The sequence below is a fragment of the Oncorhynchus clarkii genome, unplaced genomic scaffold (assembly GCF_045791955.1).
Source record: "Oncorhynchus clarkii lewisi isolate Uvic-CL-2024 unplaced genomic scaffold, UVic_Ocla_1.0 unplaced_contig_6117_pilon_pilon, whole genome shotgun sequence".
In the NCBI taxonomy this organism is placed as follows: Eukaryota; Metazoa; Chordata; class Actinopteri; order Salmoniformes; family Salmonidae; genus Oncorhynchus; species Oncorhynchus clarkii.
The window spans coordinates 45001-70590 of record NW_027260845.1 but is presented as its reverse complement, the minus strand read 5'-3'; the positions used below and the strand labels follow the sequence as shown (position 1 = coordinate 70590).

At 44.7% G+C, this 25590-nt stretch overlaps 1 protein-coding gene across 1 annotated transcript in view; it reads right to left on the bottom strand.

Annotated features, from left to right (window-relative positions):
- LOC139401901 (rab11 family-interacting protein 4-like) overlaps window positions 1-25590 on the bottom strand; it is a 107715-nt gene that overhangs the window by 37543 nt on the left and 44582 nt on the right. Inside the window, exon 4 of the mRNA XM_071145907.1 lies at window positions 2516-2697. Within this exon, the coding sequence (XP_071002008.1) occupies window positions 2516-2697 (182 nt within the window). The remainder of the gene's footprint in view (window positions 1-2515; window positions 2698-25590) is intronic.

Sequence of the window (25590 nt, the reverse complement as noted above, 5' to 3'; positions counted from 1 at the left end):
ACTACAGCCATGGTCAGATAGATGGTACTACAGCCATGGTCAGATAGATACTACTACAGCCATGGTCAGATAGATGGTACTACAGCCATGGTCAGATAGATGGTACTACAGCCATGGTCAGATAGATGGTATTACAGCCATGGTCAGATAGATACTACTACAGCCATGGTCAGATAGATGGTATTACAGCCATGGTCAGATAGATGGTACTACAGCCATGGTCATATAGATGGTATTACAGCCATGGTCAGATAGATGGTACTACAGCCATGGTCAGATAGATGGTATTACAGCCATGGTCAGATAGATGGTATTACAGCCATGGTCAGATAGATACTACTACAGCCATGGTCAGATAGATGGTACTACAGCCATGGTCAGATAGATTGTACTACAGCCATGGTCAGATAGATGGTATTACAGCCATGGTCAGATAGATGGTATTACAGCCATGGTCAGATAGATGGTACTACAGCCATGGTCAGATAGATGGTATTACAGCCATACAGCCATGGTCAGATAGATGGTACTACAGCCATGGTCAGATAGATGGTATTACAGCCATGGTCAGATAGATGGTATTACAGCCATGGTCAGATAGATGGTATTACAGCCATGGTCAGATAGATGGTATTACAGCCATGGTCAGATAGATGGTACTACAGCCATGGTCAGATAGATGGTATTACAGCCATGGTCAGATAGATGGTATTACAGCCATGGTCAGATAGATACTACTACAGCCATGGTCAGATAGATGGTACTACAGCCATGGTCAGATAGATGGTACTACAGCCATGGTCAGATAGATGGTACTACAGCCATGGTCAGATAGATGGTACTACAGCCATGGTCAGATAGATGGTACTACAGCCATGGTCAGATAGATGGTATTACAGCCATGGTCAGATAGATACTACTACAGCCATGGTCAGATAGATGGTACTACAGCCATGGTCAGATAGATGGTATTACAGCCATGGTCAGATAGATGGTACTACAGCCATGGTCAGATAGATGGTACTACAGCCATGGTCAGATAGATACTACTACAGCCATGGTCAGATAGATGGTACTACAGCCATGGTCAGATAGATACTACTACAGCCATGGTCAGATAGATGGTACTACAGCCATGGTCAGATAGATGGTATTACAGCCATGGTCAGATAGATGGTATTACAGCCATGGTCAGATAGATGGTACTACAGCCATGGTCAGATAGATGGTACTACAGCCATGGTCAGATAGATACTACTACAGCCATGGTCAGATAGATGGTATTACAGCCATGGTCAGATAGATGGTACTACAGCCATGGTCAGATAGATGGTACTACAGCCATGGTCAGATAGATGGTACTACAGCCATGGTCAGATAGATGGTATTACAGCCATGGTCAGATAGATGGGACTACAGCCATGGTCAGATAGATGGTACTACAGCCATGGTCAGATAGATGGTACTACAGCCATGGTCAGATAGATGGTACTACAGCCATGGTCAGATAGATGGTACTACAGCCATGGTCAGATAGATGGTATTACAGCCATGGTCAGATAGATGGTACTACAGCCATGGTCAGATAGATGGGACTACAGCCATGGTCAGATAGATACTACTACAGCCATGGTCAGATAGATACTACTACAGCCATGGTCAGATAGATGGTATTACAGCCATGGTCAGATAGATGGTATTACAGCCATGGTCAGATAGATACTACTACAGCCATGGTCAGATAGATGGTACTACAGCCATGGTCAGATAGATACTACTACAGCCATGGTCAGATAGATGGTACTACAGCCATGGTCAGATAGATACTACTACAGCCATGGTCAGATAGATACTAGTACAGCCATGGTCAGATAGATGGTACTACAGCCATGGTCAGATAGATGGGACTACAGCCATGGTCAGATAGATGGTATTACAGCCATGGTCAGATAGATGGTACTACAGCCATGGTCAGATAGATGGTACTACAGCCATGGTCAGATAGATGGTATTACAGCCATGGTCAGATAGATGGTACTACAGCCATGGTCAGATAGATGGGACTACAGCCATGGTCAGATAGATACTACTACAGCCATGGTCAGATAGATACTACTACAGCCATGGTCAGATAGATGGTACTACAGCCATGGTCAGATAGATACTACTACAGCCATGGTCAGATAGATGGGACTACAGCCATGGTCAGATAGATGGTACTACAGCCATGGTCAGATAGATGGTATTACAGCCATGGTCAGATAGATGGTAGTACAGCCATGGTCAGATAGATGGTACTACAGCCATGGTCAGATAGATGGTACTACAGCCATGGTCAGATAGATGGTACTACAGCCATGGTCAGATATATGGTACTACAGCCATGGTCAGATAGATGGTACTACAGCCATGGTCAGATAGATGGTACTACAGCCATGGTCAGATAGATGGTGGCAAAAATCTGATTGAAAATCAATAACCGGTATAATCTGTGACATCATAACGTCACACTTACTTGTTGAACAGTCCACCTAGCCCCTCCTCCTTCTCGTTGCTCCGCCCCCCGTCAGAGGTGTCAGAGCCCACGCCGCTCTCATTGGTGCTGTCCATGTCACAACACTCCCCCTGCTCCACCCTGCAGTCTGGGTATGGACGGGTACACATGATGATGGGAGGGCCCAGTCGGGCCTCGCCGTTCTGGAGCGAGAGAGAGGGGGAGAGAGAGCATAGGGGGAGAGGGAGCATAGGGGGAGGGGGGGAGAGGGGGAGAGGGATAATAGGGGGAGGGAGGGGGGAGGGGGAGAGAGAGGGAGGGGGGAGGGGGAGAGAGAGGGAGGGGTGGGGGGGAGAGAGAGGGAGGGGTAGGGGGGGAGAGAGAGGGAGGGGTAGGGGGGAGAGAGAGGGGGAGAGGGATCATAGGGGGAGGGAGGGGGGAGGGGGAGAGAGAGGGAGGGGTAGGGGGGAGAGAGGGAGGGGTAGGGGGGGAGAGAGAGGGGTAGGGGGAGAGAGAGAGGGGTAGGGGGAGAGAGAGAGGGGTAGGGGGAGAGAGGGGGGGAGAGGGAGGGGGAGAGAGAGGGAGGGGGAGGGGGAGAGAGAGGGAGGGGTAGAGAGGGGGAGAGAGGGAGGGGGAGAGAGAGGGAGGGAGGGGTAGAGAGGGGGAGAGAGAGGTAGAGAGGGGGAGAGGTAGAGAGGGGTAGAGAGAGGGAGGGGTAGAGAGAGGGAGGGGTAGAGAGAGGGAGGGGTAGAGAGGGGGAGAGGTAGAGAGGGGGAGAGGTAGAGAGGGGGAGAGAGAGGGAGGGTAGAGAGGGGGAGAGGTAGAGAGGGGGAGAGGTAGAGAGGGGGAGAGAGAGGGAGGGTAGAGAGGGGGAGAGGTAGAGAGAGAGGGAGGGTAGAGAGGGGGAGAGGTAGAGAGGGGGAGAGGTAGAGAGGGGGAGAGAGAGGGAGGGTAGAGAGGGGGAGAGGTAGAGAGAGAGGGAGGGTAGAGAGGGGGAGAGGTAGAGAGGGGGAGAGGTAGAGAGGGGGAGAGGTAGAGAGGGGGAGAGAGAGGGAGGGTAGAGAGGGGGAGAGGTAGAGAGGGGGAGAGGTAGAGAGGGGGAGAGAGAGGGAGGGGAGAGAGAGAGAGAGGGAGAGAGAGGGAGGGGAGAGAGAGAGAGAGGGAGAGAGAGGGAGAGAGAGAGAGAGGGAGAGAGAGAGAGGACATTAGTCAACCATCACCGTTATTCAACTCAACATGCTGGAGACAGAAAACAGTGTTTCCTCTACGTTGTTGTCTTGGCGGAGCACACGGCCAGCTTCCAGACCCTGAACAATAAAACATTTAACACCCATCATCTAGTACCCACAGCTAAGAGCACCCTCAGTCTAGTACCCACAGCTAAGAGCACCCTCAGTCTGGTACCCACAGCTAAGAGCACCCTCAGTCTAGTACCCACAGCTAAGAGCACCCTCAGTCTAGTACCCACAGCTAAGAGCACCCTCAGTCTAGTACCCACAGCTAAGAGCACCCTCAGTCTAGTACCCACAGCTAAGAGCACCCTCAGTCTAGTACCCACAGCTAAGAGCACCCTCAGTCTAGTACCCACAGCTAAGAGCACCCTCAGTCTAGTACCCACAGCTAAGAGCACCCTCAGTCTAGTACCCACAGCTAAGAGCACCCTCAGTCTAGTACCCACAGCTAAGAGCACCCTCAGTCTAGTACCCACAGCTAAGAGCACCCTCAGTCTAGTACCCACAGCTAAGAGCACCCTCAGTCTAGTACCCACAGCTAAGAGCACCCTCAGTCTAGTACCCACAGCTAAGAGCACCCTCAGTCTAGTACCCACAGCTAAGAGCACCCTCAGTCTAGTACCCACAGCTAAGAGCACCCTCAGTCTAGTACCCACAGCTAAGAGCACCCTCAGTCTAGTACCCACAGCTAAGAGCACCCTCAGTGAACCAGCACATTCAATTCAATACAACCCAGGCAGTGGTGGACCACTGGTAGGGCAGAGAAGAGCGTCTCAGAAACCCCTCCCTCCCTCCCATCCCTCCCCTCCCCTCCCTCCCTCCCATCCCTCCTTCCCTCCCCTCCCTCCCTCCCATCCCTCCTTCCCTCCCCTTCTCCCATCCCCTTCTCCCATCCCTCCTTCCCTCCCCTTCTCCCATCCCCCCTCCCCTTCCTCCCTCCCATCCCTCCTTCCCTCCCCCTCCTCCTCTCCCTTTCCTCTCCTCTCCCTTTCCTCTCCCTCTCTCTGAAGGATATCTACAGCAGTTTTAGTAAACCTGTGATTTAATGATCGCTCGTTAGTCTTCTCCACGTCTGTCTGACAGACTAACAACATCACGCCCTCATCACGACCTTTAAAAAGGGATTTATGTGTAGAGTAGTTACTGTGTTGATTATCTGACCTGTAACAGTCTCTCTAGGGGCTGGTAATGTCTGTGTTGATTATCTGACCTGTAACAGTCTCTCTAGGGGCTGGTAATGTCTGTGTTGATTATCTGACCTGTAAGTCTCTCTAGGGGCTGGTAATGTCTGTGTTGATGACTATCTGATCTCTAGGGGCTGGTAATGTCTGTGTTGATTATCTGACCTGAAACAGTCTCTCTAGGGGCTGGTAATGTCTGTGTTGATTATCTGACCTGTAACAGTCTCTCTAGGGCACATATGTCAGAGTCAAGGCCCGCGGGCCACATCCGGCCCGCAAGAAGGTTTTTTACGGCCCCTGGGATGATCTTGATTTATTATTAGAACCGGCCCGCAGCAAGCCGGCAGCCCGCAGATCTTTTACACGCACCAATACTACATTTCCCACAATGCAAAGGTGACGCACCGAGCAGTAGGCTGCTTCATTTCAATATTTATTGGCACAGCAGTCGTCAGCATCACAGTAAAATTAACTTTCAGATACCCATCAAAAATGGCAAAACGGAAGGTGGATACTGAGAACCGGGGGTTTCAAACAAGGTGGGAGTCGGAGTATATGTTCACGAAGGTAGCTGGAAAACCTGTGTGTCTTCTGTGTGGAGAAAGTGTGGCGGTACTGAAAGAGTATAATCTGAGACGACATTATGAAACGAAACACGCGGACACACACGCGGACGCAACTGTCAAGGCCAGTTTTATTTTGGCAGAAGAGATCGCTAAATCAGCCCGGCCATTTACGGAGGGGGATTTCATCAAAAACTGCATGATTAAAGTTTGTGACGAAGTTTGCCCAGAAAAAAGGCAACTCTTTTTAAATGTGAGTCTGAGCAGAAACACCATTGCCGAGAGAGTAGACCAGTTGTCCATCAATCTAAAAGAGCAGCTTGTGAAAAAGGGAAAAGATTTTATTGCATATTCCTTGGCTGTGGATGAGAGCACCGACATTTCTGACATTGCCCAGTTGTCAATTTTCATCCGCGGAGTGGACTCCAACCTAAGCGTGACAGAGGAGTTTTTGGCTTTACGTCCTATGCATGGCACAACTACGGGGCATGATTTGTATGAAGAGGTGTCAAGATGTGTAAATGAGATGGAGCTGCCTTGGGAAAAACTTGTGGGTTTGACAACCGACGGAGCACCTGCGATGTGTGGACACAGGAGCGGACTGGTGGCGAAGATACGGGAAAAGATGCAAGAGGAAAACGCGACAGGTGAGCTGACAGCTTATCATTGTATCATACACCAGGAAGCGTTGTGCGGTAAAGCCTTGAAAATGGAGCATGTAATGAGCATCATCACGCGCACAGTTAACTTTATCAGAGCCAAAGGTTTGAATCACCGCCAGTTCAAGGCATTTCTGACGGAGTTAGAAACGGAGCATGGTGATTTGCCTTATCACACAGAGGTGCGATGGCTAAGCCAGGGAAAGGTGCTTCAAAGATGTTTCGAGCTTCGTGAGGAGATTTGTCTGTTCTTGGACAGCAAAGGGAAAGACACAACACAACTCCGAGACGAAATGTTTCTGTGTGAAATGGCTTTTCTGTGTGACATTACGAGTCATCTGAATGCAATAAACTTGCAGCTGCAGGGTCGGGATCGTGTCATCTCTGATATGTACAGTACAGTGAAGGCATTTAAAACCAAACTGACTCTGTGGGAGACGCAGATGCGGAAAGAAAATTTGAGCCACTTTCCCAGCTGCCAGACCATGAAAGAGAAGCTCTCTACCAGTGCGTTCCCGAGCACACAGTTGGCTGATAAAATAGGTATGCTTGCCGCTGACTTTCGACGCCGATTTGCTGACTTTGAAGCACAAAAAAGCAGGTTGGAACTGCTCGGTAACCCATTTGCTGTTGACGTGGAAAGCTCACCACCAAACCTCCAAATGGAGTTGATTGACCTCCAATGCAATGATGCACTGAGGGCAAAATATGCGGCAGTGGGTGCTGCGGAGTTCGCCCGTTTCCTCCCCGGCACAATGCCCCAGCTGCGCATCCAGGCTGCTCAAACGTTGTCTATGTTTGGCAGCACATACCTGTGTGAACAACTGTTTTCTTTGATGAACCTGAACAAAACATCACACAGAAGTCGACTTACTGCTGAACACCTCCACTCAATTCTGAGGATTTCTTCAGCTCAGAGCCTTACCCCGAACATTGATGAACTTGTGGAAAAGATGGGACACCACCAAGTATCACCCTCAACCTCAAACAAGTGAACATTACTGTGCAATCACATATTTAGAGTTTTTACTCAGTTCAAGTTTAAAAGTTAAAATTTAATATTTGTTTTCACTGCATGTTACTTCTCCTTAAACAAAGTGTTGTTTTTGATTAATAGATTTTTGCACTTTATTTTTTTGTATTTCAATCCAATTATATTTTAAAAATATTTCAGTTGAGTGGATGATAGAAAATTGCTATTATTGTTTTTTCTTTGAAGTAAATTTAGCCCACTTTTGCTAAAATAGAAAATATAGTCTACTGATGGTGCCTTGAATACCGGTTTCTTTCATTTAATGTTCATGTTATGGGGATATTTATATAAAGGAAATTTGTCTTTTGTGTCTGTTGAAAATTAAAGATTACTGACAGAGCCATAAGAAAATATTGCTTTATTTATCTGATCATATTGTAATATATTTGTTAGGTTTTCAGTAGGTTCAATTAGGTTCACTAGACTATATGCGTCATTTAAACATTTTTCAATGAACATTCGAACAGTCCGGCCCTCGTCTTGTAGCTGATTTTTTTATTTGGCCCTCCGTCCATTTGACTTTGACACCCCTGCTCTAGGGGCTGGTAATGTCTGTGTTGATTATCTGACCTGTAACAGTCTCTCTAGGGGCTGGTAATGTCTGTGTTGACTATCTGACCTGAAACAGATTCTCTAGGGGCTGGTAATGTCTGTGTTGACTATCTGACCTCTCTCTCTGTAATCATTAAGGACTAAGGAGTTTTTCAGGATTAAAATGAACAGAATGGAGGTAAGCACAGGCAAAGTCCTAGAGAAAAACCTGGTTCTGTCTGCTTTCCACCAGACACTGGGAGATAAATTCACCTTTCAGCAGGACAATAACCTAAAACACAAGGCCAAATATACACTGGAGTTTTGACTTAAATCTTCTTGAAAATCTATGGCAAGACATTAAAATGGTTATCTAGCAATGATCAACAACCAATTTGAAAAGAGCTTGAAGAATTTTGAAAAGAACAATGGGCAAATGTTGCGCAATCCATGTGTGGAAAGCTGTTAGAGACTCACCCAGAAAGACTCACAGCTGTAATCGCTGCCAAAGGTGCTTCTACAAAGTCCTGACTCAGGGGTGTGAATACTTACGTAAATTAGATATTTATGTATTTATTTTTCAATAAATTTGCTAAAAATGTCTAAAAACATGTTCACTTTGTCATTATGGGGTGTTGTGATGTCATTATGGGGTATTGTGATGTCATTATGGGGTATTGTGATGTCATTATGGGGTATTGTGATGGCATTATGGGGTATTGTGATGTCATTATGGGGTATTGTGATGTCATTATGGGGTATTGTGATGTCATTATCGGGTATTGTGTGCAGATGGGTGAAAAAAACAACAACAATTTAATACATTTTGAAATCATGCTGTAACAACAAAATGTGGAATAAGTCAAAGGGTATGAATGCCTTCTGAAGGCCCTGTATCCATGTGTGCATTAAGTTATTATTATTTCTAATTGTGGCAGGTGTGGTCCTCCATAAACTACATGACATAAATGAATAATGAGGAGACATGAAGGGCGTTTTAGAGTTCAGCAGTAGAGAACATTGGGTAGTGACTGGACCACTGGCCTAGATCTGTTTGCTCCTGTTCAGGAGTGTCTGTGATTGTGTGTAAATAATACATACACGTCTGTCTGGCATCACCAGACTGCTCTACCACTGGGACACACACACACACACACACACACACACACACACACACACTACATTGAATCAACATGAACATCAATGTCATTGTAATGAATGGTGGAGAGGGCAGTCCTCCTGAGAGGTTATAGAGGAGAACAGAAGGCTCTAACCTGGTTATAGAGGGGAACAGAAGGCTCTAACCTGGTTATAGAGGAGAACAGAAGGCTCTAACCTGGTTATAGAGAGGAACAGAAGGCTCTAACCTGGTTATAGAGGAGAACAGAAGGCTCTAACCTGGTTATAGAGGAGAACAGAAGGCTTTAACCTGGTTATAGAGGGGAACAGAATGCTCTAACCTGGTTATAGAGGAGAACAGAAGGCTCTAACCTGGTTATAGAGGAGAACAGAAGGCTCTAACCTGGTTATAGAGTAACAGAAGGCTCTAACCTGGTTATAGAGGGGAACAGAAGGCTCTAACCTGGTTATAGAGGAGAACAGAAGGCTCTAACCTGGTTATAGAGGAGAACAGAAGGCTCCAGAGAGGCTCTAACCTGGTTATAGAGGAGAACAGAAGGCTCCAGAGAGGCTCTAACCTGGTTATAGAGGAGAACAGAAGGCTCCAGAGAGGCTCTAACCTGGTTATAGAGAGGAACAGAAGGCTCTAACCTGGTTATAGAGGAGAACAGAAGGCTTTAACCTGGTTATAGAGGAGAACAGAAGGCTCTAACCTGGTTATAGAGGAGAACAGAAGGCTCTAACCTGGTTATAGAGGGGAACAGAAGGCTCTAACCTGGTTATAGAGGAGAACAGAAGGCTCTAACCTGGTTATAGAGGAGAACAGAAGGCTCTAACCTGGTTATAGAGGGGAACAGAAGGCTCTAACCTGGTTATAGAGGGAACAGAAGGCTCTAACCTGGTTATAGAGGAGAACAGAAGGCTCTAACCTGGTTATAGAGGAGAACAGAAGGCTCTAACCTGGTTATAGAGGGGAACAGAAGGCTCTAACCTGGTTATAGAGGGAACAGAAGGCTCTAACCTGGTTATAGAGGGAACAGAAGGCTCTAACCTGGTTATAGAGGAGAACAGAAGGCTCTAACCTGGTTATAGAGGAGAACAGAAGGCTCTAACCTGGTTATAGAGGGGAACAGAAGGCTCTAACCTGGTTATAGAGGAGAACAGAAGGCTCTAACCTGGTTATAGAGGAGAACAGAAGGCTCCAGAGAGGCTCTAACCTGGTTATAGAGGAGAACAGAAGGCTCTAACCTGGTTATAGAGGGGAACAGAAGGCTCTAACCTGGTTATAGAGGAGAACAGAAGGCTCTAACCTGGTTATAGAGGAGAACAGAAGGCTCTAACCTGGTTATAGAGGGGAACAGAAGGCTCTAACCTGGTTATAGAGGGAACAGAAGGCTCTAACCTGGTTATAGAGGAGAACAGAAGGCTCTAACCTGGTTATAGAGGAGAACAGAAGGCTCTAACCTGGTTATAGAGGAGAACAGAAGGCTCTAACCTGGTTATAGAGTAACAGAAGGCTCTAACCTGGTTATAGAGGGGAACAGAAGGCTCTAACCTGGTTATAGAGGAGAACAGAAGGCTCTAACCTGGTTATAGAGGAGAACAGAAGGCTCTAACCTGGTTATAGAGGGGAACAGAAGGCTCTAACCTGGTTATAGAGTAACAGAAGGCTCTAACCTGGTTATAGAGGGGAACAGAAGGCTCTAACCTGGTTATAGAGTAACAGAAGGCTCTAACCTGGTTATAGAGGAGAACAGAAGGCTCTAACCTGGTTATAGAGGAGAACAGAAGGCTCTAACCTGGTTATAGAGGAGAACAGAAGGCTCTAACCTGGTTATAGAGGAGAACAGAAGGTTCTAACCTGGTTATAGAGGAAGGCTCCAGAGAGGCTCTAACTTGGTTAGTGTGTATGATGTTGTTGTCTCTCTCTTTCCTAGTCTGACTGAGTCCCAAATGGCCCACTATATAGTGCACTACTTTACCCTATGGGCCCTGGTCAAAAGTAGTGCACTTTTAAGGGAATTTTGTTCGGAATACACACTGGGAGTGTATCTAGCATTCCCATGCAGGAGGCTCAAGGCTTTAGTGTGTGTGTGTGTGTGTGTTTTCACTCAACATCATAAATTATACACAGGTTTATGTCTGAACCAAGGATGGGAGACAGAGGTCAGAGGTTGTTCTGAACACACACACATCCTTTCCATTCACACTAGTGCCAAACCACACCCTCCCCATTCTCTCTCACACACACACCCTTTCCATTCACACTAGTGCCAGTCTAGACTGGCTCAGTTCACTCCAGGTGTTCACAGCAGGTTCACAGCAGGTGGCTGTCAAACATTCACACACACACCAGACAGCCCCCAAAACCCCATTCACACACACACACCAGACAGCCCCCCCCCCCCCCCAAACCCCATTCCCACAGACACAGTGAATCTTCTCTGCCGACACACGTGTGTGTTGCCAATTTGACCTCCAACGGTTAGTTACTGGAGTACAGCTGCCTGCGACATTACTGCTTAAATAGCAGTTAATACCTTCAAGCGCGCGTGCACGTGCGCACACACACACACACACACACACACACACACACACACATGGTCTACTTAGCATGTGAACAGAGTGCACCCTTTAGTTCTTAGTGGCTGAACAGATAACAGGCTAACGAGAGGATCGGCTAATCCAGTTATTTTAGTCCAGGTGGGGAACACTGAATGAACGGACACACACACACACACACACACACACACAATCTGTAGGAAAGCTTAGCACAGTACATCACCTTCTAGTAGACTGCAGTAAAGCTGGACACCAGGGCTGGGTGGTGTCTGGAACCTCACCATGCTAATCACCATACTTACAGTTGGAGTCGGAAGTTTACATACACTCCATTAGTATTTGGTAGCGTTGCCTTTAAATTGTTTAACTTGGGTCAAACATTCCGGGTCGCCTTCCACAATATACAGTGGGGCAAAAAAGTATTTAGTCAGCCACCAATTGTGCAAGTTCTCCCACTTAAAAAAGATGAGAGAGGCCTGTAATTTTCATCATAGGTACACTTCAACTATGACAGACAAAATTAGAAAAAAAATCCAGAAAATCACACTGTAGGGTTTTTAATGAATTTATTTGCAAATTATGGTGGAAAATAAGTATTTGGTCACCTACAAACAAGCAAGATTTTTGGCTCTCACTGACCTGTAACTTCTTCTTTAAGAGGCTCCTCTGTCCTCCACTCGTTACCTGTATTAATGGCACCTGTTTGAACTTGTTATCAGTATAAAGGACACCTGTCCACAACCTCAAATAGTCACACTCCAAACTCCACTATGGCCAAGACCAAAGAGCTGTCGAAGGACACCAGAAACAAAATTGTAGACCTGCACTAGACTGGGAAGACTGAATCTGCAATAGGTAAGCAGCTTGGTTTGAAGAAATCAACTGTGGGAGCAATTATTAGGAAATGGAAGACATAGAAGACCACTGATAATCTCCCTCGATCTGGGGCTCCACGCAAGATCTCACCCCGTGGGGTCAAAATGATCACAAGAACGGTGAGCAAAAATCCCAGAACCACACGGGGGGACCTAGTGAATGACCTGCAGAGAGCTGGGACCAAAGTAACAAAGCCTACCATCAGTAACACACTACGCCGCCAGGGACTCAAATCCTGCAGTGCCAGACGTGTCCCCCTGCTTAAGCCAGTACATGTCCAGGCCCGTCTGAAGTTTGCTAGAGAGCATTTGGATGATCCAGAAGAAGATTGGGAGAATGTCATATGGTCAGATGAAACCAAAATATAACTTTTTGGTAAAAACTCAACTCGTCGTGTTTGGAGGACAAAGTATGCTGAGTTGCATCCAAAGAACACAATACCTACTGTGAAGCATGGGGGTAGAAACATCATGCTTTGGGGCTGTTTTTCTGCAAAGGGACCAGGACGACTGATCCGTGTAAAGGAAAGATTGATCCGTGTAAAGGAAAGATTGAATGGGGCCATGTATCGTGAGATTTTGAGTGAAAACCTCCTTCCATCAGCAAGGGCATTGAAGATGAAACGTGGCTGGATCTTTCAGCATGACAATGATCCCAAACACACCGCCCGGGCAACGAAGGAGTGGCTTCGTAAGAATCAAATCAAATCAAATGTATTTATATAGCCCTTCGTACATCAGCTGATATCTCAAAGTGCTGTACAGAAACCCAGCCTAAAACCCCAAACATCAAGCAATGCAGGTGTAGAAGAACAGTGGCTAGGAAAAACTCCCTAGAAAGGCCAAAACCTAGGAAGAAACCTCGAGAGGAACCAGGCTATGTGGGGTGGCCAGTCCTCTTCTGGCTGTGCCGGGTGGAGATTATAACAGAACATGGCCAAGATGTTCAAATGTTCATAAATTACCAGCATGGTCGAATAATAATAAGGCAGAACAGTTGAAACTGGAGCAGCAGCACGGTCAGGTGGACTGGGGACAGCAAGGAGTCATCATGTCAGGTATTCCTGGGGAAGAAGCATTTCAAGGTCCTGGAGTGGCCTAGCCAGTCTCCAGATCTCAACCACATAGAAAATCTTTGGAGGGAGTTGAAAGTCCGTGTTGCCCAGCAACAGCCCCAAAACATCACAGCTCTAGAGGAGATCTGCATGGAGGAATGGGCCAAAATACCAGCAACAGTGTGTAAAAACCTTGTGAAGACTTACAGAAAATGGTTGACCTCTGTCATTGCCAACAAAGGGTATATAACAAAGTATTGAGATAAACTTTTGTTATTGACCAAATACTTATTTTCCACCATCATTTGCAAATAAATGTATTAAAAACCCTACAGTGTGATTTTCTGGATTTTTTTCCCCTCATTTTGTCTGTCATAGTTGAAGTGTACCTATGATGAAAATTACAGGCCTCTCTCATCTTTTTAAGTGGGAGAACTTGCACAATTGGTGGCTGACTAAATACTTTTTTGCCCCACTGTATATATATCTGCATCTATATCTGAATCTATATCTACATCTGCATCTACATCTACATCTACATCTGCATCTGCATCTATATCTGCATCTATATCTATATCTGCATCTATATCTATATCTGCATCTACATCTACATCTGCATCTGCATCTATTTCTGCATCTATATCTGCATCTACATCTGCATCTATATCTGCATCTATATCTGCATCTATATCTACATCTACATCTGCATCTACATCTATATCTGCATCTATATCTGCATCTACATCTACATCTATATCTGCATCTATATCTGCATCTATATCTGCATCTACATCTATATCTGCATCTATATCTGCATCTATATCTGCATCTACATCTATATCTGCATCTACATCTGCATCTACATCTATATCTGCATCTACATCTATATCTGCATCTACATCTGCATCTACATCTATATCTGCATCTATATCTGCATCTGCATCTATATCTGCATCTGCATCTACATCTGCATCTATATCTATATCTGCATCTATATCTATATCTGCATCTACATCTACATCTACATCTACATCTACATCTGCATCTGCATCTATATCTGCATCTATATCTGCCACTACATCTGCATCTACATCTGCATCTACATCTATATCTGCATCTATATCTGCATCTACATCTACATCTGCATCTACATCTATATCTGCATCTACATCTGCATCTACATCTATATCTGCATCTATATCTATATCTGCATCTGCATCTATATCTGCATCTATATCTGCATCTATATCTGCATCTATATCTGCATCTATATCTGCATATATATCTATATCTGCATCTGCATCTATATCTGCATCTATATCTGCATCTATATCTGCATCTATATCTGCATCTGCATCTATATCTATATCTGCATCTGCATCTATATCTGCATCTATATCTGCATCTATATCTGCATCTATATCTGCATCTACATCTATATCTGCATCTATATCTGCATCTATATCTGCATCTATATCTGCATCTATATCTATATCTGCATCTATATCTGCATCTATATCTGCATCTATATCTGCATCTATATCTGCATCTATATCTGCATCTATATCTATATCTGCATCTGCATCTATATCTATATCTGCATCTGCATCTATATCTGCATCTATATCTGCATCTATATCTATATCTGCATCTATATCTGCATCTATATCTATATCTGCCACTATATCTACATCTATATCTGCATCTATATCTATATCTATATCTGCATCTATATCTATATCTGCATCTACATCTATATCTGCATCTATATCTGCATCTACATCTATATCTATATCTGCATCTATATCTATATCTGCATCTACATCTGCATCTATATCTGCATCTATATCTGCATCTATATCTATATCTGCCACTATATCTGCATCTATATCTGCATCTATATCTATATCTATATCTGCATCTACATCTATATCTATATCTATATCTGCATCTATATCTATATCTATATCTATATCTATATCTGCATCTATATCTATATCTACATCTATATCTATATCTACATCTATATCTATATCTATATCTATATCTGCATCTATATCTGCATCTATATCTGCATCTATATCTATATCTGCCACTATATCTGCATCTATATCTGCATCTACATCTATATCTGCCACTATATCTATATCTATATCTACATCTATATCTATATCTGCATCTATATCTGCATCTATATCTGCATCTATATCTATATCTGCCACTATATCTGCATCTATATCTGCATCTACATCTATATCTGCCACTATATCTGCATCTACATCTATATCTATATCTGCCACTATATCTGCATCTACATCTGCATCTATATCTGCATCTACATCTGCATCTACGTCTACATCTATATCTGCATCTATATCTGCATCTATATCTATATCTGCATCTATATCTATCTGCATTTACATCTGCATCTATATCTATCTGCATTTACATCTGCATCTATATCTGCATCTACATCTATATCTACACCTATATCTGCATCTATATGAGAGAGAGAACGACAGAAACAGAGAGAGAGAAACAGACAGAGAGAAAGAACGGCAGAAATAGAGAGAGAAAAACAGAGACAGAGACAGAGAGAGACGGAGAGACAGAGGACACAGAGTTGGAACAATGGACACAGTTAGTCTACTGCAGCATTCACTCTTTCTCTCCATGCAGACACACTCTCTCCATGCAGACACACTCTCTCCATGCAGACACACTCTCTTACCGTGAAGTCCATTGCAGGGGGGCTCTCTCCTCTCCTCTGAAGTGTGCTGTCCATTCCTGATTCCACTGCCACAGACATCCACACACATCCACACACACTGCCCAGACACGGGTAATCCACACCCTCCTAACAATTACCGTCTGCACGTGTGTTGTTCAGTCACACTATAGATCGTTCATACACACGTGTTGTTCAGTCACAATATAGATCGTTCATACACACACACACACGTGTGTATGCCAGGTCCGAACACACACACACACACACACAGTCCAATAGGTCCAGCCCAAACAGTATTCCTCCAATTACAATCCACAGAAATTTTGATAGAAGAAGACCAGCGACGAACACACTACACCAGCGCTCCAGCACTGAACCGTCAACAGAACAGCTAACACACTGTACCGTCAACAGAACAGCTAACACACTATACCGTCAACAGAACAGCTAACACACTATACCGTCAACAGAACAGCTAACACACTATACCGTCAACAGAACAGCTAACACACTATACCGTCAACAGAACAGCTAACACACTATACCGTCAACAGAACAGCTAACACACTATACCGTCAACAGAACAGCTAACACACTGTACCGTCAACAGAACAGCTAACACACTGTACCGTCAACAGAACAGCTAACACACCCTCGCTCACACACACTGACACTGCAGCGTGCCGGTTTGAATTTGAACACACACTGACGCTTAGGCAACAGTTACCAGGATAAAGCCACACCTCCCACTGTACACCACCTCCCTTCTGGCTGTTGCTAGGTAACTGTTCAGCTGGGCCGGCCTCTAGCGGTGACATCAGCTAGATTGAGTCTGGCATTGGGATATTATTTTAGACCTGAGGAAAGAGCGCCTCCTACTGGCCCTCCAACACCACTTCCAGCAGCATCTGGTCTCCCATCCAGGGACTGACCAGGACCAACCCTGCTTAGCTTCAGAAGCAAGCCAGCAGTGGTATGCAGGGTGGTAACATTGTAAATACAACACATATTTATGTTTATTTATTTTCCCTTTAGTACTTTAACTATAACATTTAAATATGACATATGAAATGTATGAATTCTTTTGTGAGTGTAATGTTTACTATTCATTTTTTTGTTGTTAATTTCACTTTTGTTTATTATCTATTTCACTTGCTTTGGCAATGTAAACATATATTCAATTGAATTGAATTGAGAGAGAGAGACACACAGAGAGAGAAAGGAGAGAGAGAAAGAAAGAGAGAACACCAAGTCTTGCCATGCATAATAATTACTCCCCATGCCAATGGCAAACATGCAGGACCCAAGCTGCATAAGTCAGGGTTAGCTGTTGGGGAGGAGAGACACTGTGAGGGAGAGACACATGGGCTTACACCTGTACAGGTACACACCTGGGCCGAGTCTACGGGTACACACCTGGGCCGAGTCTACGGGTACACACCTGGGCCGAGTCTACGGGTACACACCTGGGCCGAGTCTACGGGTACACACCTGGGCCAAGTCTACGGGTACACACCTGGGCCGAGTCTACGGGTACACACCTGGGCCGAGTCTACGGGTACACACCTGGGCCGAGTCTACGGGTACACACCTGGGCCGAGTCTACGGGTACACACCTGGGCCGAGTCTACATGCACTGTGGGAGACACATGGGCGGTTATACACCTGGGTTGTATTCATTATTGTAAAAAGTTTTGCAATTGAAAAGGAAATTGAGTTTTTCATATTAGATGAATTCAGGAAGATCCCTCCCTGTTTCAGTCTGTTTTCTTCCATTTGATTTCTAATGAACACAACCCTGAGATGCATTCAGACGAAGGTAAAGTCATTCTGTCATTACAATAGAAGGTGATGTCTGAGTGAAGTTGTACCTGTTGTACCTGTCATTACAGTAGAAGGTGATGTCTGAGTGAAGTTGTACCTGTCATTACAGTAGAAGGTGATGTCTGAGTGAAGTTGTACCTGTCATTACAGTAGAAGGTGATGTCTGAGTGAAGTTGTACCTGTCATTACAGTAGAAGGTGATGTCTGAGTGAAGTTGTACCTGTCATTACAGTAGAAGGTGATGTCTGAGTGAAGTTGTACCTGTCATTACAGTAGAAGGTGATGTCTGAGTGAAGTTGTACCTGTCATTACAATAGAAGGTGATGTCTGAGTGAAGTTGTACCTGTCATTACAGTAGAAGGTGATGTCTGAGTGAAGTTGTACCTGTTGTACCTGTCATCACAGTAGAAGGTGATGTCTGAGTGAAGTTGTACCTGTCATTACAATAGAAGGTGATGTCTGAGTGAAGTTGTACCTGTCATTACAGTAGAAGGTGATGTCTGAGTGAAGTTGTACCTGTCATTACAGTAGAAGGTGATGTCTGAGTGAAGTTGTACCTGTTGTACCTGTCATCACAGTAGAAGGTGATGTCTGAGTGAAGTTGTACCTGTTGTACCTGTCATTACAGTAGAAGGTGATGTCTGAGTGAAGTTGTACCTGTCATCACAGTAGAAGGTGATGTCTGAGTGAAGTTGTACCTGTTGTACCTGTCATTACAATAGAAGGTGATGTCTGAGTGAAGTTGTACCTGTCATTACAGTAGAAGGTGATGTCTGAGTGAAGTTGTACCTGTCATTACAATAGAAGGTGATGTCTGAGTGAAGTTGTACCTGTCATTACAGTAGAAGGTGATGTCTGAGTGAAGTTGTACCTGTCATTACAGTAGAAGGTGATGTCTGAGTGAAGCTGTACCTGTCATTACAATAGAAGGTGATGTCTGAGTGAAGTTGTACCTGTCATTACAATAGAAGGTGATGTCTGAGTGAAGTTGTACCTGTCATTACAGTAGAAGGTGATGTCTGAGTGAAGTTGTACCTGTCATTACAGTAGAAGGTGATGTCTGAGTGAAGTTGTACCTGTCATTACAGTAGAAGGTGATGTCTGAGTGAAGTTGTACCTGTTGTACCTGTCATTACAGTAGAAGGTGATGTCTGAGTGAAGTTGTACCTGTCATTACAGTAGAAGGTGATGTCTGAGTGAAGTTGTACCTGTCATTACAGTAGAAGGTGATGTCTGAGTGAAGTTGTACCTGTTGTACCTGTCATCACAGTAGAAGGTGATGTCTGAGTGAAGTTGTACCTGTCATTACAGTAGAAGGTGATGTCTGAGTGAAGTTGTACCTGTCATTACAGTAGAAGGTGATGTCTGAGTGAAGTTGTACCTGTCATCACAGTAGAAGGTGATGTCTGAGGGAAGTTGTACTTACATGTACTGCTGGCTGTGTAGACATCTAGAAGGCTAGCTGGCTGTGCTACAAACACTGCTACCACACCTGCCCTTCTTTCTCTCTGGTGTGTTAAGGGGTTCAGAACAAGTGGAGGAAGGCACACCGGCGCCACTTGTGGCAGCTTTATGTAACTGCACCTAAACAGAATACCTGCCTCTGGGCCAGATGGAGGCACACCTGAGTTAACCGAGCTTTATTTTGAAACCAACATTGTTCAGACCTTCACATCTGAATGGTTTTAGAGACTATCTTGATGAAATGGTACAAGCCTGTGCACATATAAAGAAAGATAAATCCCAGTGCACAGCAGTACGTACATCCTGGTGTTGTTTTGGCAGAGCAACCAGTATTCACAAACAAGAGTAAAAACCCACACACTACAAACCCCAGGCTGAACATAATAACAGCTGCTATGGATCTATCTGTCTCCCTGACCTGTCTGTCTCTGTCTCCTGGGACCTGTCTGTCTCTGTCTTCTGTGACCTGTCTGTCTCTGTCTCCTGGGACCTGTCTGTCTCTGTCTCCTGTGACCTGTCTGTCTCTGTCTCCCTGACATGTCTGTCTCTGTCTCCTGGGACCTGTCTGTCTCTGTCTCCCTGCCCTGTCTGTCTCTGTCTCCCTGACCTGTCTGTCTCTGTTTCCCTGACCTGTCTGTCTCTGTCTCCCTGACCTGTCTGTCTCTGTCTCCTGGGACCTGTCTGTCTCTGTCTCCCTGACCTGTCTGTCTCTGTCTCCTGGGACCTGTCTGTCTCTGTCTCCCTGACCTGTCTGTCTCTGTCTCCCTGACCTGTCTGTCTCTGACTCCCTGACTTGTCTGTCTCTGTCTCCTTGGCCTGTCTGTCTGTCTCTGTCTCCCTGACCTGTCTGTCTCTGACTCCTTGAATGTGACTGAGATCCCCCCTCCTCCTCAGGACCATTGATATTCATCAACTGACCATCCAAAATGGAAGCTGTGCACCAACCCTGATCACATCTGTGACATCTGATCTTTCTTGATACTGTATCCCATTTATTGATTTATTTTGGTTTTCTTGAATTTCCTGATGTATACGCAATTCAGCTTTTAGCTGCCATGTTTAGTGGAATAAACGAAACTAATCCCCACTCAGTACATAGCAACAGGTAGCAACAGGTTAGAGAGGCGGACTAGAAGGTTGTCAGTTCAAATCCCAAACCAGGTATAATGAACTACTGGGTTCAGATCCAAGACCAGGTATAATGAACTACTGGGTTCAGATCCCAGACCAGGTATAATGAACTACTGGGTTCAGATCCAAGACCAGGTATAATGAACTACTGGGTTCAGATGAACTACTGGGTTTATATCCCAGACCAGGCATAATGAACTACTGGGTTCAGATCCCAGACAAGCAAAAATTAACTACTGGGTTCAGATCCCAGACCAGGCATAATGAACTACTGGGTTCAAATCCCAGACCAGCTATAATGAACTACTGGGTTCAGATCCCAGACCAGGTATAATGAACTACTGGGTTCAGATCCCAGACCAGGTAGTATAAACTACTGGGTTCAGATCCCAGACCAGGCATAATGAACTACTGGGTTCCGATCCCAGACCAGGCATAATGAACTACTGGGTTCAAATCCCAGACCAGCTATAATGAACTACTGGGTTCAGATGAACTACTGGGTTCAGATCCCAGACCAGGTATAATGAACTACTGGGTTCAGATCCCAGACCAGGTAGTATAAACTACTGGGTTCAGATCCCAGACCAGGCATAATGAACTACTGGGTTCAGATCCCAGACTAGGCATAATGAACTACTGGGTTCAAATCCCAGACCAGCTATAATGAACTACTGGGTTCAGATGAACTACTGGGTTCAGATCCCAGACCAGGTGGAATGAACTACTGGGTTCAGATCCCAGACCAGGCATAATGAACTACTGGGTTCAGATCCCAGACCAGGCATAATGAACTACTGGGTTCAGATCCCAGACCAGGTATAATGAACTACTGGGTTCAGATCCCAGACTAGGTATAATGAACTACTGGGTTCAGATCTCAGACCAGGCATAATTAACGACTGGGTTCAGATCTCAGACCAGGTATAATGAACTACTGGGTTCAGATCCCAGACCAGGCATAATGAACTACTGGGTTCAGATCTCAGACCAGGCATAATGAACTACTGGGTTCAGATCCCAGACCAGGTATAATGAACTACTGGGTTCAGATCCCAGACCAGGTAGAATGAACTACTGGGTTCAGATCCCAGACCAGGTATAATGAACTACTGGGTTCAGATCCCAGACTAGGTATAATGAACTACTGGGTTCAGATCTCAGACCAGGCATAATGAACTACTGGGTTCAGATCCCAGACCAGGTATAATGAACTACTGGGTTCAAATCCCAGGTGCTCACACATAGAGATAGCACACACACATCCTTGATAATGTGCAACACTCTCTCTCTCTCTCTCTCTCTCTCTCTCTCTCTCTCTCTCAATTCAATTCAATTCAATTCAAGAGCTTTATTGGCATGGGAAACATGTGTTAACATTGCCAAAGCAAGTAGCTATACAACATCGCCCTCTAGTGAAAAATATTAAACATAGCAGCACAGCATATTCACTGTATCATATTCCCATAAAGATTAATGAGCCAAATAAAATTAGAACTGCTTATAGTCAGTAGATTCATATAGAGTTGTAATGACTGACATACAGTCTCCCAATAAAACCTGTGAGCCAGCCCAGTACACGTTACTGTGGCTTAGGAGCTAAAGGAGGTCAAATAGACTGTCTCTCTGTCTCTCTCTCTCTCTCTCTCCCTCACTCAGAGAGCAATCAGACCAGCTACACTCTCAGCAACAAAGCACTGTATACAAAAAACTGTCTGGACTCAAGCCACACCTTCCTAGTCATTTAATCTCACTGACAACCCTACAGGTAGAGAGAGAGAGAAAGAGAGAGAGAGAGAGAGAGAAAGAGAGAGAGAGGGAGAGAGAGAGGGAGAGAGAGAGAGAGAGAGAAAGAGAAAGAGAGAGAAAGAGAGAGAGTATGTGTGTGTGTGGGTTGTTTGTGTGTCAGCAACACCACTAGACATAGAGAGAGAGAGCGAGAGAGTGTGTGTGTGTGTGGGTTGTTTGTGTGTCAGCAACACCACTAGACATAGTGATATACTGAAACAAATTGTATTATCTGAAGCATTTACCACAGGGAGGCCAGAGGAAGCAATCTCTAATACACACACACACACACACACACACACACACACACACACACACACACTTGCCCGGAACGCCCAGAGCAATCTCCTACAGACAGGGAAGGTGAAAGAGGAAATTCACTAATCGCCGAGGCAATGTCAGAATACAAAAACTGACTGGACTGACACACGCATACTCTCTCTCTCTCTCTCTCTCTCTCTCTCTCTCTCTCTCTCTCTCTCTCACTCTCTCTCTCTCTCTCTCTCATGCTCTCACGCTCTCTCTCTCTCTCTCTCTCTCTTTTCTCTCTGTCTGTCTGAGAGGTAGTGTTCTCATACAGACTGAACAGCTTGGCAAGGAAAACAACCAAACTGCCAACAATAGAACAACAACAGAACAGAACGCTAACAGAATGATCAGATATAGGACTGGTCTCAGTGGTCTAACAGGGCGTGAGGACAATGTGACCAGGCAGGGGAGAGGGAGGAAGGGAAGGAGACCACTGCTGGTACGTCCATTGATCGAGGCTCTCACCCTTATCAGAATGATGAAATCTAAACCAGCAGAGAACTGAACACCACTATAAGAGGTCTAGCCCACAAACATGGTAGAAGCAGAGGGAACGGCAGGATATCTTATTTCTGTAGTGAGACAGCTTGATGTACTAGTACACCCCCTGGACAGGACACTAGTCTATCTCCTGTTTCTGTAGTGAGACAGCTTGATGTACAGTACACCCACTGGACAGGACACTAGTCTATCTCCTGTTTCTGTAGTGAGACAGCTTGATGTACAGGACACCCCCTGGACAGGACACTAGTCTATCTCCTGTTTCTGTAGTGAGACAGCTTGATGTACAGTACACCCACTGGAAAGGACACGAGTCTGTAGCAGGACCTTACCCCCAATCTAAATCTAATCAAATCAAATTTTATTTGTCACATACACATGGTTAGCAGATGTTAATGCGAGTGTAGCGAAATGCTTGTGCTTCTAGTTCCGACAATGCAGTAATAACAAGATGTAACATTGATAACATTGATGTACAGTACACCCCCTGGACAGGACACGAGTCTGTAGCAGGACCTTACCCCCAATCTTTCTCCTTAATGCTGAGTGCCAAGCACAGAGTACTTTAATCCCATTTTCTTCCCATATGGTAATTACAGTCTTGTAGAAAAAGAAACGCACACCTATTTAGACGAGGTGCTGGCTAGCGGAGTAGAACACCTATTAAGACGAGGTGCTGGCTAGCGGAGTAGAAAACTTGAAAATAAAAGAGAGTCGGAACACTCTAGGAGCTCAGATGCCCAACATTTTTTTAATTACCAACGTTTCGACAGCCAAGCGGTCTTCTTCAGGGTACAACCATACCTCATCATCATACTTCATCATACCCTGATGAAGACTGTGCGGCTCTCTTTTATTTTCAAGTTACAGTCTGGTCCCATCTCTGTAACTTCCCTACGGACTCGGGAGAGGTGAAGGTCACGACCCTGCCGAGCCATACCGCTTCTTGATACATTGCTCGTGTAACCAGGAAGCGAGCCGCACCAAATGTGTCGTAGGAAACATCGTCCAACTGGCGACCGGGAGTCGGGCATGCAGGCGCCCCGGCCCGCCACAAGGAGTCGATAGAGAGCGATGGGACAAGGAAATCCCGGCCGGCCAAACACTCTCCTAACCCGGACGACGCTGGGCCAAACCCTCCCCTAACCTGGACGACGCTGGGCCAATTGTGCGGCACCTCATGGACCTCCCAGTGACACAGCCTGGGATCAAACCAGGGTCTGTAGTGACGCCTCAAGCACTGCAATGCAGTGTAGTATAATGTATGTTACCTGGTAGATGTAATATAATGGGTGTTACCTGGTATGTTACCTGGTAGATGTAATATAATGGGTGTTACCTGGTATGTTACCTGGTAGATGTAATATAATGGGTGTTACCTGGTAGATGTAATATAATGGATGTTACCTGGTAGATGTAATATAATGGATGTTACCTGGTATGTTACCTGGTAGATGTAATATAATGTATGTTACCTGGTAGATGTAATATAATGGATGTTACATGGTATGTTACCTGGTAGATGTAATATAATGGGTGTTACCTGGTATGTTACCTGGTAGATGTAATATAATGTATGTTACCTGGTAGATGTAATATAATGTGTGTTACCTGGTATGTTACCTGGTAGATGTAATATAATGGATGTTACCTGGTATGTTACCTGGTAGATGTAATATAATGGGTGTTACCTGGTATGTTACCTGGTAGATGTAATATAATGGATGTTACCTGGTATGGTACCTGGTAGATGTAATATAATGGGTGTTACCTGGTATGTTACCTGGTAGATGTAATATAATGGATGTTACCTGGTATGTTACCTGGTAGATGTAATATAATGGGTGTTACCTGGTATGTTACCTGGTAGATGTAATATAATGGGTGTTACCTGGTATGTTACCTGGTAGATGTAATATAATGGATGTTACCTGGTAGATGTAATATAATGTATGTTACCTGGTATGTTACCTGGTAGATGTAATATAATGTATGTTACCTGGTATGTTACCTGGTAGATGTAATATAATGTGTGTTACCTGGTAGATGTAATATAATGTATGTTACCTGGTAGATGTAATATAATGGGTGTTACCTGGTATGTTACCTGGTAGATGTAATATAATGGATGTTACCTGGTAGATGTAATATAATGTATGTTACCTGGTATGTTACCTGGTAGATGTAATATAATGGATGTTACCTGGTATGTTACCTGGTAGATATAATATAATGTATGTTACCTGGTAGATGTAATATAATGGATGTTACCTGGTATGTTACCTGGTAGATGTAATATAATGGATGTTACCTGGTATGTTACCTGGTAGATGTAATATAATGGATGTTACCTGGTAGATGTAATACAATGGATGTTACCTGGTATGTTACCTGGTAGATGTAATATAATGGATGTTACCTGGTAGATGTAATATAATGGATGTTACCTGGTATGTTACCTGGTAGATGTAATATAATGTATGTTACCTGGTATGTTACCTGGTAGATGTAATATAATGGATGTTACCTGGTATGTTA